The 12,894-nt window shown below is 37.7% G+C and overlaps 1 protein-coding gene across 1 annotated transcript in view; it reads left to right on the forward strand.

Moving 5' to 3' along the window:
* LOC306814697 (uncharacterized protein) overlaps window positions 1–12,278 on the forward strand; it is a 32,043-nt gene extending 19,765 nt beyond the window's left edge. Inside the window, exon 4 of the mRNA XM_079331017.1 lies at window positions 11,090–12,278. Within this exon, the coding sequence (XP_079187143.1) occupies window positions 11,090–11,211 (122 nt within the window). The 3' untranslated portion in view covers window positions 11,212–12,278. The remainder of the gene's footprint in view (window positions 1–11,089) is intronic.
* The last annotated feature ends 616 nt before the right edge of the window (window positions 12,279–12,894 follow it).

A 12,894-nucleotide genomic window follows, 5' to 3' on the forward strand; every position in this document is an offset into this window, starting at 1 on the left:
GGAGAGAATTTGACAGTTACAAGTAGTCACGACTCAGCAGATTAACCATACAAACACCAGGACCAATCTCCATGTCAAGTACACTCAAATGTCTCATGGAATCAAATGTTGATTTTGAAGTGATGTGACTCCAAATTAAGAGGAAAAAAAAATGCATACCTAACTGCTGAATATTTTTAATCTAACATGGTCTTTAATTAAATTAAATTTGGTTTAATATTCTTGCTAATTTCAAGAGGTAGTCTGAAGTGTGTGATATGCCCTAAATACTGACACAGACATTCTTCAGTGGAAATACAATTTCAGGAGAGAATAGAGGGAAGCAACATTAATTAATAAGCCAAAATATGTGCATGGTTTCCCATAATGCAGTATTGCATAGTGATGAGGGGAAAAAAATGAATTACATAAGATACCTGCAGTGTTTGCTACTTGATCCTTACAAAGTATGTTTAAATCAAAGAAAAACTGTAGGCATAGCAGGAGCAGTATAGCTATATACATTAAGAGGGGAAACAGGCTTGGAAATAAACTGTAACTTCTTTATAGTGGCTAGAGATGGAGAAAGAGAGAAAAGCATGTGTGTGCATGTGTATATGTATAATTAAATCTGTGAACATATTTTATCTACTTGCTCTAAGTGCAAGAAGATGACCAAAGAAACAGAAAGGTAATTTTTCATGTGACCTTTTTTATAAAAAAAAAAAAAATTATTATATGCCTGTATTTTAGAAGACAATGCCAGAAAGGCCAATATTGGACTACCTTGCTGCAGCTTGTTGAATAATGCTACTGTATTATCTGACTGGACTGCATGAATCACAGCAGGTGGGAGCAAATCTGTCTGCATCATCAAACAGCATAATGTAGGAGTATGCCCAGCACTGCTAGCTACTAGTGATTGATTCAGGCCTTGAAAATTACCCAGAAAAACTATACCTAATACTGACCTTATCTCCCCATGCTAAGAACAGACTCAAAAGTGTAAGGTGCAATGATTTTGTTTTGTGCTTTTGCTTACAAACAGCAAGCAACTGGGTGACTGATTACAGCAGCAATTCACCCAGAGTTGTGACAGCCTCTCTGAAGTTTCAATAAACACCAGCTATTTTCCTTGAAAGCAACTGACTAGTCTAATGAAGAATCCACTCACAGAAGACATGTTCCTTGTGTTAAACAAAAGAATAGAGAAGATACTAAAGGCAGCTCCTTTTTACCTTTTCTTCTAGGAATTATTAACTGTTAAGCTTACTTCAAGCCAATTGGTAAACTGCAAATTGCACAGTATCATATTTAGTTCTATTGAAATGAATGTGCAGCTGAACATCTGGACCAGTGGCTGAGGTTTGCCTAACTAGTGAAAAATCATGAGATGTATATTCTATCTAGGGATAGTAATCATGATCATGGTGAGATGAATGTCTGAAGGATGATTTGAACTGGTTCCAATTGCTTTTGTATGTGGAACTTGGCAAAATCAGATTTAAAATTGTTGAGTGTTAGCATGAGAGATAGTGGATGAGATAGCCATAATAAAAACAGGTGTGCTGAAGTATGATGATGTGCTGAGGTACTGTCAAGTGTCTCTTTTAATAATTTGTGACAGGTTTATCCCAGTCTGCACAAAGCTTTGGGTGTCAGGCAGGTTCACCTACTTTGTGAGATAGATTAAGGGCATTATGAATAGTCTTATAATTTCAGAGAAAGGAAAATGTGGTCTAAAATTTCAAACTCTTGTTAGAAAATCATTAATGAGTCTATGATTCTTAATCACAGATGTAAACACTGCTGTGTGGCACATACAAAATCTTTTTGCTCCAGTTAAATGACAGCAAAACAACTGCTGCTAACCATGTGGGTTATACTGCCAATGTCTTGAGATTTATATATGAAGCTTTGTGATACTGGTAATACTTCAGATAATATGTAAAGCATGCTTATTAAAAACATTAGACTTTAAGAAATACAGGCTAATACTATGATGCCTCCCTCTCTGGAGACATACGTATAATTTCACCTTTTTCTCTTTCTGCTTATTCCACAAGTGTGTTGTTACTTTATATCTTCCAAATCTCCCCTTCTTTTTAGTTTTTTGGTCAGTGGTTCCATTAGCTGTCAGTCTAACAATGGTGTGCAGGTAGAGGATACTAAGCAGCTGCAGAGATAACCAAGGAGTGGAAGACAGGCTCAAGGGTCATGAATCTCACAGTCACAGTGTATATGTAAACGATGCTTTTATGGTAGATATTTTTAATGGTAGGATCAAATTTTAATTTTCTTTGGCCAAAGTTCTATTCATTGAAAATGAACAAATTAATGATAGTTTAGAAATCAATATTTTTCCCAAAAAGGCACTTAACAGCTTTTAAAAAGTATTTTCTTTTGGTGAAGTTCAGTTACATCTCTAGTGATGCCAAATTAATATTCTGCTGTTTTAACCCAGTGCTTATATATTAATAGGATTATGGGCATCTGCTGTACTGAGAAGTTTCAATTTTTTTTATCTTGAAGTAAAAATTTAATGATAAATGGGAAAACTTGAAACAGCCTCTTTATTTTTAATTATCTATGTTACAAGAATTTACCTTGGAGTTTTATCACTCTTTCTTTCATCCATTTGCAGTTTCATAACTACAAGATTTTTTTTTAGGCATAATTACAGAAAGACCAATCATATGATCCTCCCTACACTGCTCATATGTCATGTGCATCACCTTTCCTGGCAGTATATATCTCTCCTTTTCCTTAAGTGATGGAGAGATAATTTCTGCTGCAAAGGACCATGCCAAGGCTGAACAGGATAGTTTATCTACTGATGACACTTTATAGACTGTTTTCTTTCATGAGAACAAAAAAACTGAAGGAGCAAGAGAAATTGGGTTGCTGGTAATTACTCTGTGCTTATGAACAGATGAGACTCTCAGGCAGGACATTTCTGCCCTCTTAAACTGTGGTCTTACTTTTTGATGAGATACCACTCTCATTTGATGCTGCTGTAACATGGTGTTGTGGTTTAACCCCAGCCACAACCAAGCACTACACAGCTGCTTTCTCACACCCCAAAAGGGGATTCAGAGAGAATTGTAAAGGCAAAAGGTTGGAAACTTGTGGATTGGGATACAGATAGTTAAACAGGGAGGGCAAAAACTGTGCACACAAGCATAACACAAGCAAAGCAAAACAAGGAATTAATTCAGTGCTTCCCATGGGCAGGCAGGTGTTCAGCCATCACCAGCTGAGCAGGGCCCCATTACACTTAATGGTTACTTGGGAAGACAAACATCACTGTCTCACACTTCATGTACTGACCATGATGCCATATGGTCTGGAATATCTCTTTGGTCAGTTTGAGTCAGTTGTCCTGGCTGTGTCTCTTCCCAGACTCTCTTGCACTCCCAACTTCCTTGCCATTGTGACAGTGCAAAAAGAAGACAAGGTCTTGGTTCTGTGTAAGCCCTTCACAGCAGTAACAAAAATATCTCTCCATTGTCAACACTGTGTTCAAATCCAAAACACAGCCCCATATGAGGCGTTGTGGTAAAAGTTAGCTCTACCCCAGGCAAAACCAGCATATGTGGCCTTGCAGGAACTTGTAAGTTTTTCATTCTCCTTATTCCATTTGTGAGTGTGATTTGCTGGGAGGTGGTTTAGGGAGGCTCCCTGTAGAGGCTAATGCTCTAGAGAGAATGAATATGCTCTGTAGAACGGAGAAGCTCTTTCCAGCTTTGTTTGCATCTTGGACAGCAGAGGGCAGGTGTTAGTTTTGGGTGACTGAAAGCTTATGTACAATGGTTGTGTGTACACATTCCCATCTGCATACTGTAAAGGGTTAGGAAGATGTAGTATAGAGCAATTAAATATAGACTATGCTTTCCTATGTATATAAGAAGTTTTTTTTCTAACAGAAAGAACATGCTTTTGCTTTTTCTTAAAAAAACCCAACTATTTGTTTTGGCCAAAAAAATGTAAACACAATATTAAAATGGTATTGGCAAGGTAAGAAAGAGTATATAAGAAAGAGTATCAGTCCAGGAACATTACTGTTTACCTATGCATTACTATATTGAAACCTCCTAATATCATCCTGTTCTCTCATTTGACTCTCATTGTGGTGGTCTGTATATGTATTCCATTATATATATTCCGGTGTATATATATTCTATATACAGACATATATATGTATATAAATGTATTCTGATATAAAATTTTATATGGTAGACTTGCTTTTGCCTTAACTGTTGAGTTTTCAATTTAATTGCACTTAGGGATTTTGTTGTTGCATGCAGTCCTCATGCTTGTAGCCAAATAACAGATTTCTTCTGGTTTAGATATTCCAATCAAGCATATGTTGGTAAGGTGCTGTTCAAAAGCAGGCTTAGTATTTGCACTGTTAGGTGCAAAGTTGGGTTTTTACTGGTAAAGTTTCATGCTCTTGGTTAGAGGAGCAGCTTTAGTAGGACAAAACATTGCTGTGACACTGTCTTGGTAGTCCTAGACAGATGAAGTGCTACATGTCTTTAAAATAGTCTTAGTTTAAGGATAATTGCAGTTCATGGTGGTCATTTATAACTGTTAAAACAGACACATAACTTCAGTGTCTGGTTGCTTCAGTGGCACATGATAATTTCATAACAGTATGGATCCTAGTGAAAGTGAATAATAATAGCAGGCAATCAACATCTATGCAATGCTAACATAGTGAACTGTAGTGACAGTGTTCAGTCAGTCTCAGATGTGCTGTTGCTTAAACCTGAACTAACTGGAGACAACAGCACTACTGTTGCCACTGAGTAGTAAGGCTGATTATTTTCAGTGCACTTAGTAGGATTTTTCCTTCTGCTTTACTTATTGCCATAGCCGACCTTCTCAGGCTGAATGGTGGCTTCACCATTGCTTTTACCTCTCTCTGCTCTGGAGCTGCAGGCTGTGTCTTTGTCTCTGCCAGAGGCATCTCTCCTCTACTTCCTCATCCTGGCACTAGTGCTTCATGAAATCCAACTCAAAGTGAGCACTGGGCAGTTCTGAGATTCATCTGTTGATACAGGATTACTCCAGAAACCCTCATAGCTGACCATTTTCCTCCATTCCAATATCTCCTCTGACCTGGATACCCATCAATTACCTGTTCTTGGCTGGTGGGCTTTGGTGTCTACTTGTCTGTTCAAGCACTTGCCATGTTTTTGCTCCAGCCTTTCTGCTGTACGTCCTTCCTACATGTTTTTGCTGTTACTGAAATCTGGTCCTAGCACATATGGCCGAAGTCCTTTGGAGAACTGTTGGCCATCAAAATACCAACAGTTTTCATGCTAACTCAGCCTAAATTGTACTGAAGCTTCTCAGGGCCTTGCCCTCCTTGAGCAAACAAAGCACATTTTCTGAGGGTACCTAGAGAAAGTTACTATATACTTTTGCTACAACAAATATACAGATTGCTGTGTATGACAGTAGGGTGGTAAAAACATCTTTATCTCCCTTCCTCTGCCATTCTAAACATTTTAAAATCTTGGAGTCCCTTTTAGAATTAAGGATTCTTGCCCCCCTTCCACTCTGCTTCAGTTCATGGAACTTAAAAGATGTCAGTCTTGACATCTGCAGTCATTTCACTTAGTGCCTTTCCTTACACTACTAGCAATGTAATTTGTAAACTTCTATCCAGTTAAGTGAACATTTAAACAGATGTTTAAATCCCTCCATCCAGCCCTGCCTCATTATCATGTCTTTCACAGATTTGCCATCCTGCTTTCCATATGTATTGTTGTGTCTAAGGTAGGCCAACTCAAATGCAAGGAAGAAAATCGACCCAGATAAGAAAAGAATGCATCCTTAATTCATGCAGGCATGTGGGTATACCTGCACGTAAACACTTGTCTGCAGATGCCTCTTTCATTTGACTGTATCCAGAAAGAAGTGAACCCTCACTTCAGGTCAGATAACAAGTAGCTTTAGTACAAACAGCTATGGTGGTTCATATCAGCTGGATGTATGGATAATGCAGAAGTAGTCCTTATTTTTAATTCACTGAGAGTGAGTGCTATGAGTGCTGCTGTGAATAACCCTCCACTGGTGCTGTTATCCACTACTGCAGAACTGCCAGAATTTTTTAGTACTGCAGCTGGCCCCTAATGGCTTTGCATGTAGCTCCATGTTTGCCAAGAGTACCTGTATCATTTGGTGACACAAGTTAATGGGTTCTGTTCAGATGAAGTGAGTGCAAGTGGGTGTTACACACTTGTCCTGGCCTATGCAATTTATTTCCTCTCCCTCTTTACTGTTCATGACTAAAGTGATTTCGACCCTAGAACTGATCTAGCTGAAAGTAATTCCCAAAACCCCAAAACATTTTTTTCGGTGTTATTCCTTAGCCAGGTGCCACACACAGCATACACTTTATGGCAAAGGTAATGCAGTCTGAACAGCTCTGCTGTCCACAGATCTCTACAAATACTGCAGGAATTTTGGTCTGATGTGCCACATAAGACAAAGATGGTAATTTATACTCTCTGTTGGTGTTTGCTTCTTACAGTTTTGGTGATAACCTTTTAATTATGGGAGAGGAAACTAATGGGTTTGGGTTTCTTTAATGGTCTGCTGTCTTCTTAGACAAGGTATATATAGTTAGCCCTGCCTGATGTCAAGAGATGCAACAAAGTACACTATGCATTTTTTCACATATCCTTTTCACTGCTAGTGAAAAGTTTTTGCCAGCATTTAGCTCTCCCAACAAAAGAGTAGATACTAGAGCATAACTTTTCTTATGGTGGTCAAGAACATATTTGTATCTATACTGCATAAATAATAAATAATTTTTCATTGTTTTAAAAAGCAAAATATAAATAAAATCACTTAATTTTTTGTAAAAGTAAACATACTTTATGAGTGGCAAAAACAAGATACAAACAAAAGAAAAATAAAATACTCAAAAAATTATCAAAACAAAAAAAAATAGACACTTTATTACAATGTAGAAAAGAAAACTTTTGAATAATTAAATACATTTCATGAATGAGAACCAAAAAGATTCTAGGTTAGCAAATAAGTAAATTACCAGTTTTCAATCTGAAGAAGACAGCAAAAAGAGTTGTTGCATAATTTGTCAGTGAACTGGGTTACTATTTGCTTTCTTTTCCAGGTTTTTTTGATTGTTTAAAATAGAGACACTTGGAGACAAATGCCTATAATGCACATATGCCCAGAAAATGCAACATTTCCATCAGTATGAATGCATAATGGGATGATGTTATGGGCCTCTCATTGCACTATTCACAATGCAGTACATTTTGTACACCATGCCACAGTTTGTAGTCACAAAAGAAAATGTAACTGGGATGTATTTCTTAGAGAAGAGTCCCTCTCTAGGGTGAGGCTCCAGCTAGAGTGTGACTCCTGGTGCAGAGGGTGAAAGCTTGAGACAGGGAGAAAAAGGAAGAACCATAGAAACACAGAATTATCTGGAATGAAAAAGACCTTGTACACAAAATTCTGCAGTGGGTGCAGGTAGCCAAACAGACATGGCAACGCTTTAAATTGTCTGTTTTTTAGAATATACAGTTTGGTTGCACTGCTGCTAATTCTCTAGTTTCAGTGTCTTGCTGAAAGAAAGAAATAATCAAGATTTGGGGGGTTGTAATGGTTGACTGAGTGTTGGTTTATAGATTTTCATACACTTCACTGTCTGATCCTTCCTTGCAAAAGCTCAGTGTCATGTTCAGATTTGGATATTATCTCAAAACTGTTTTTCCTGTGAACTTTTGTAGTGTTGACTTTGATTTTTAACAGTAGGCTCTCATGAACTGCTAATGGAGCAGAAGGAATTAAAAGTTTCATTTTCTTCTAAATATTTAATGTCGTATTTCAATAGGTGAACATGTCTTAAGACAAAATAGTTTCAGTATTTCCAACTAACAGAAAAAACAGATTCATGAACATTGTTTAGGGTCAGTTTCTGGTTCAAAATATAAGCATCTCCACAAAAATTTGTAGACATATTTGAGACCTTAATTCTATACTCCACTGATGTAATTTAAGTTGGAAGTTTATCATTAGTGGTTAATAATCACCGATCTTGAATAGTAATACTTTCAACAGTGCAGTTTTCCAGAGAAGTGTTTTGTAAAACCACAGAAAATGCTCCCATTTCCTGGTGCAGCCCACCCTTAGCAATAATGTTGCCACGGAAACAGCAAAACTCTGATCCAGTGGAAGAAAAGGGGTGAGGATGAAAGAGAGATGGGGGCAATTTATAGCCCTTTTTTTAATTATTATTTTTTAAATTTTTTAAATCAATTAACTGGATTTAGTTAGAATCGTTTTGGTTTCAGGTTGGGATTTTTTGAGGGAAGGGCTTTTCCTTGGATTTTGGTTGGTTGGTTGGTTTTTCTCCTACGAGAAAACAGCACTCTTTACCTACATACCTTCAGGGTTTTTTGCATAGGACAGTAAGCTGAGGTTGGACTCAAATATCCATTAGGGAAAAAAAACCTAAGTGATGTGATCCCAGTCTATGCTTTGATTCCTGAAAAATGTTTTGAAGTAGAAGTACGTAGTCCTGGCACTGGTAGCAAATTCAGTACCTTCCAATAATTCTTGCAGCTATAGGATGAAACCCCCTTGGAATCACAGTAGGATGTAACTGAGCTCTGTGTGCAGGTAGATCAGTGAAACAAAGGAATTCAGAATATGATATATTAAGTATGTACCAACAGAACATATAGAATTGTTCATAATTTTTTAAAATTAAAATAGCTAAATACTTCTTAAGAAGGTTAGATCATAGTGCCTTTTAGCTTTGCCTGATGTTATCTTGCTTTTCTGTTAACTACATCATCTGAGGATGTCTTTCATAAAGAAAGCTGGATTAGGCTGATTAATAAATACATGGGCAAGATATTTCTGATATATGGCTATCTCACATTGTGCAAAGAATGCTGATATTTTTCGTTCTTAATTATCAAAAGAAGAAATGTCCCCACAGATATTAGAAATGCTTGTACTATAGAAATGCTGTCTTTTATTTGAGGAATTGACCATTTATTAATATTGAAGATTTAGCAAGAACATTTACTTATGCAAATCATTAACACATGTGTCCATCATATTACAATGTGAGGAATAGCATCCTATTTGCTGATGGCTTAATGTCACATCACAGGAAGAGTAATTGTTTAGAACTTGTCATAAAGAGGAATGTTAACTATGATGCCCTATGGCTACTTTTTGTGCAGTATTAAAAGTCTTAGTAACGTCTATATTTATGTTTGTCTGACATATTCAGTGTTTCTTATAACTTAGCTAACCCAAATTCAGTTTGAAGGGTTTTTTTTCTGGTCCTTGACCTTTGATCAAGGTCTTTCTCATTTGTCTTAAATCCAGTTTAGTCTGCAAACAATTTTAGTGCTACAAGGCAATAACTCTGAAAATGTAAATATTTCAGTAGAATTTCAACAGTTTCTAGCACATATTTGTATAGAGGACATACCTGACCACAGTATGTTACTGGAACAAGGTATTTTTGTCTACTCTGATTATATGATTAATATTTCTCTGAATATGATCACTAGAAGTCACCTTTTTTGCATTCTGGAGAGTTTTTTACTGTAGCTTGGGGAACATAGTGGTGGCATTCCCTGTGTTTCCTCTTCAGGGTGGTCACATCATGCTACCTGGTTTGGCTTATGTATAGACAATGTCTCCTAAATTTGCAGCCATATAAAACCATTTAAAGCTCAACAAAATGTAGTTTCTCCCTCTAATCACGCCCCCAGCATAATTTCTCTTCTTGCCCTTTGCAGTTAATAAAAATTAGTAGCTTCTGAAATACACACTGCAGAGGTAGTTTAGGTACAGAAGGAAAAAGGTGGCGGCTAAGAATAAGCCCCTAAGAGCTGCTTGGAGGAAGAAAAGGAAGAATAGTGACATGAAATAGAAACTGAATTAGGATGAGAAGAGTATACATAAGAAAACAGCTGAAAAAAACAACAGAAAAAAAATCGAAAAAGAAAGAATGTTCTAAGGTGTAGTAGTTTGTAGGAAATGCTGTATTTTGTCAGAGGCAGTGTACACCCCCTAATGATATTTCTAGGATTATATATTATTTTTCACTTACTGACATTGACTCTCTACCTGCCATCTTATAACTGGGTCAACGAAGAAGTAATTTTTCCATGGCCATTTATTAATTGTGTTGTACTTTCTGGCTCACAGGCCTGCAAAAAGAAAAAAGAGAAAAAGGCTCATTTTCAACTTGAATCCACTTTACATGGTGACTTAGCATAGGTTTGCAAATAGAAGTAAGAGAGAAATAGTGCTCCGGATGTCTTGCTGTCGTATTATGATAATAGCAACAACATGCTTGTTTAAGGCAGGCATGGTAAAGTCAGTGTGCAAACTCCAGACACAGTGCTGGAAATGCAGAAGACATTATAAATGCTCTGGCAATAGCTAGCATGAGCTAGATCCTAATTTAAATTGCAGTTTATGCCTATTACACAGTCTCCTAATTTCATTCAGTATTTCCTGGAGTTGGATTTGAACCTGCTGCCTGCATGACAAAATTAGGTACTGTTTGTAGTCCCAGAAGCTATAAAAGGCAAGGTTTTGAAATGTTCAGGTCTCCTGCCCTAGGACTGGATTTGTAGGGGAGACAGTTTCCCAATCAGACACTGAAATAAGCACTGGATTTCAACCACTGAGTAATTCAGTGGTTTCTACTCCTCTGCAGTATCTAATGTCAGATTTGCAGGAGAGCTCTGCATCCAAAGGATGTGTTGGAAGCGTTTCTCTGTCCAGTGAAAGTTCCAAAAATTGCATCTTTTACTGGTGCTCTGGGAAGCTTTTATCCTATAGCTTTCCCTTTGCCCATCATTCCCTGGAATGATAGTCATACTGCCTTTAAATATCTACTGTGCTAACAGGGTAAATAAGGGAGAAATAAATACATGCTTTTTTTTTTTTTTTTTTTTTTTTTTTTTTTCCCAAGGAGAGCTTTGGATTTATTTTTGCAGTTATTTTTATGGGGGTTTCTGTTATTTGGGTTTTCTTTGTTTGTTGTGGGGTTTTTTGTTTGTTTGTTTGTTTGTTTTGTTTTTGCCAGAGGTCTCTGAAGACAAACCTGTAAAATCTGTGAATCTGCGGGCGCACAGAGAGCAATCGAATATCAAACGAAATGTGCACATTCATGTTCCTCTCCTGGATGTAAATGAATTGGCTGAATGAACACAGCCGGGGAGAAACACCGATCTGACTCCACGGTTTTCCTCACCTGCTACTCCTATGGACACCCCAAGCATTTTTCTGGCAGCACCCCGTCTTCCACGGGGGCATCAGGACCCATTCCCGTCTGCCGACACGCCGGCTTCATTCTCTGGTGTTGCAGCAAAAAAGGTGCCGCCTGCGCTGCGAATGGGATCTTCCACTATTTAGCAAGGCTTTGCTGAATGAGTCATCAAAGCCGGCTGGTATTGGCTGGGCTGGTGAGCACCCAAGGGATTGCCTGGCAGAGGCTGCGAGGCCTCGCTTCATTCACAGAAATGTGGGGATGCTAGCCAGCCCTTTCATTCACACGCGCAGCATCTCATTCACATTTTGCAGTCCTGCTGGCCGCTTCTAATGAAGAGAGCCGTTCGGGAGCAGTAGGGTTTTCTGGGCAGTAGAGACACGTAAAAATAGGCTATGGTGTGTATTTTTTGCTGTTGCTGTGCTAGGAGGATGACGAGAGGAATGAATGCTGTGAGGATGCTGTAGCAGGTTTGCAGTGGGGTGATGAAAGGCTGTTCTGCAGATCAGTAGAAAACTGCTTTACATTGACTAGGACATTGCCATTATTCATCACTGCTGGGATGAGAGGTGCTGACTTAATTCAGTATGTCATGAATATACTAATTAAATACCTGCATTTAAGCCGGCTGTTTCACTGTATTTGCAGTTTATATGCTGGAGCCTACAGTCGTGGGAGAAGGAAGGAATTCCATAGGCTTTTTTCCTTTAAGTTGTGCTGCAGTTAGTAATTTATTTTAAAAATTACTTTGCACTGTGCAGCTTCTCTGGTCTGAATTTGTTTATAATGCAGTGTGTTGTCCTACATTTAAAAATCGTTTTGCAAAACAGATTGATTTATATGAAAAAGCCATATGGCTTGTGATGGGCATTGTGTATCACAATGCTGTACACATTTGGACTTCTAAAGAAATTGCAGGAGAAATGAAATACCTGTTTTTTGCGTGTTTTGCTACTTCTCCAGATCAAATGTTTTTGACTGACATTTATGCTTAATAAAGCTTGTTTTTGTTCCCCCCCTCCCCTCCCCCCCCCACTGCAGGATGTCAGTTTGCTGCTACCTGGGCTTTTTAATATTCTTTTAGGGTTTTTTCAGTTTTTCAGAATTAAACCAAACATTCCAGTGAACTGAAGATCCTCTTCTTCCTTTTCTTCGGTGGGAATACATTTGTGAAAGAAAAAACATCTGTTAAGCCTGTTGTCGGACATCAGAAAAATACCTTTCTTCACACATAGGTACTTATGTAATTCCTGCATTAAAATAGAATGTTCTTGTGAAGTAACAGAGAAGAAGGATTTCTTTCTCTATCAAAATTTGAATATAACAGTTTCTGTGAGGTACAGCAATGACAAAAAGACACTGTTAGGCTGCTTTTGTGGAAAAAATGTATATTTTCTTTAGTTCTGTTCATCTGTTTCATCTGAAAACCTTTAAGGTGTCTGTGTTCTGCTGCAGGGGCAGGAGAGGGGAATTATATGTATGTAAATATTATCCAGATATTTGCTCTCTAATTGTGATTTCTTCATAGATTCACAAATATGTGAGGTGGAAGAACATTTTAACAGATGAATAAAGTGTGGTGTTTCATAAAGGCTATTAATTCAGTTTTAAAGGTAATTGCC

Source organism: Erithacus rubecula (genome assembly GCF_903797595.1).
Source record: "Erithacus rubecula genome assembly, contig: SUPER_Z_unloc_2, whole genome shotgun sequence".
Classification (NCBI taxonomy): Eukaryota; Metazoa; Chordata; class Aves; order Passeriformes; family Muscicapidae; genus Erithacus; species Erithacus rubecula.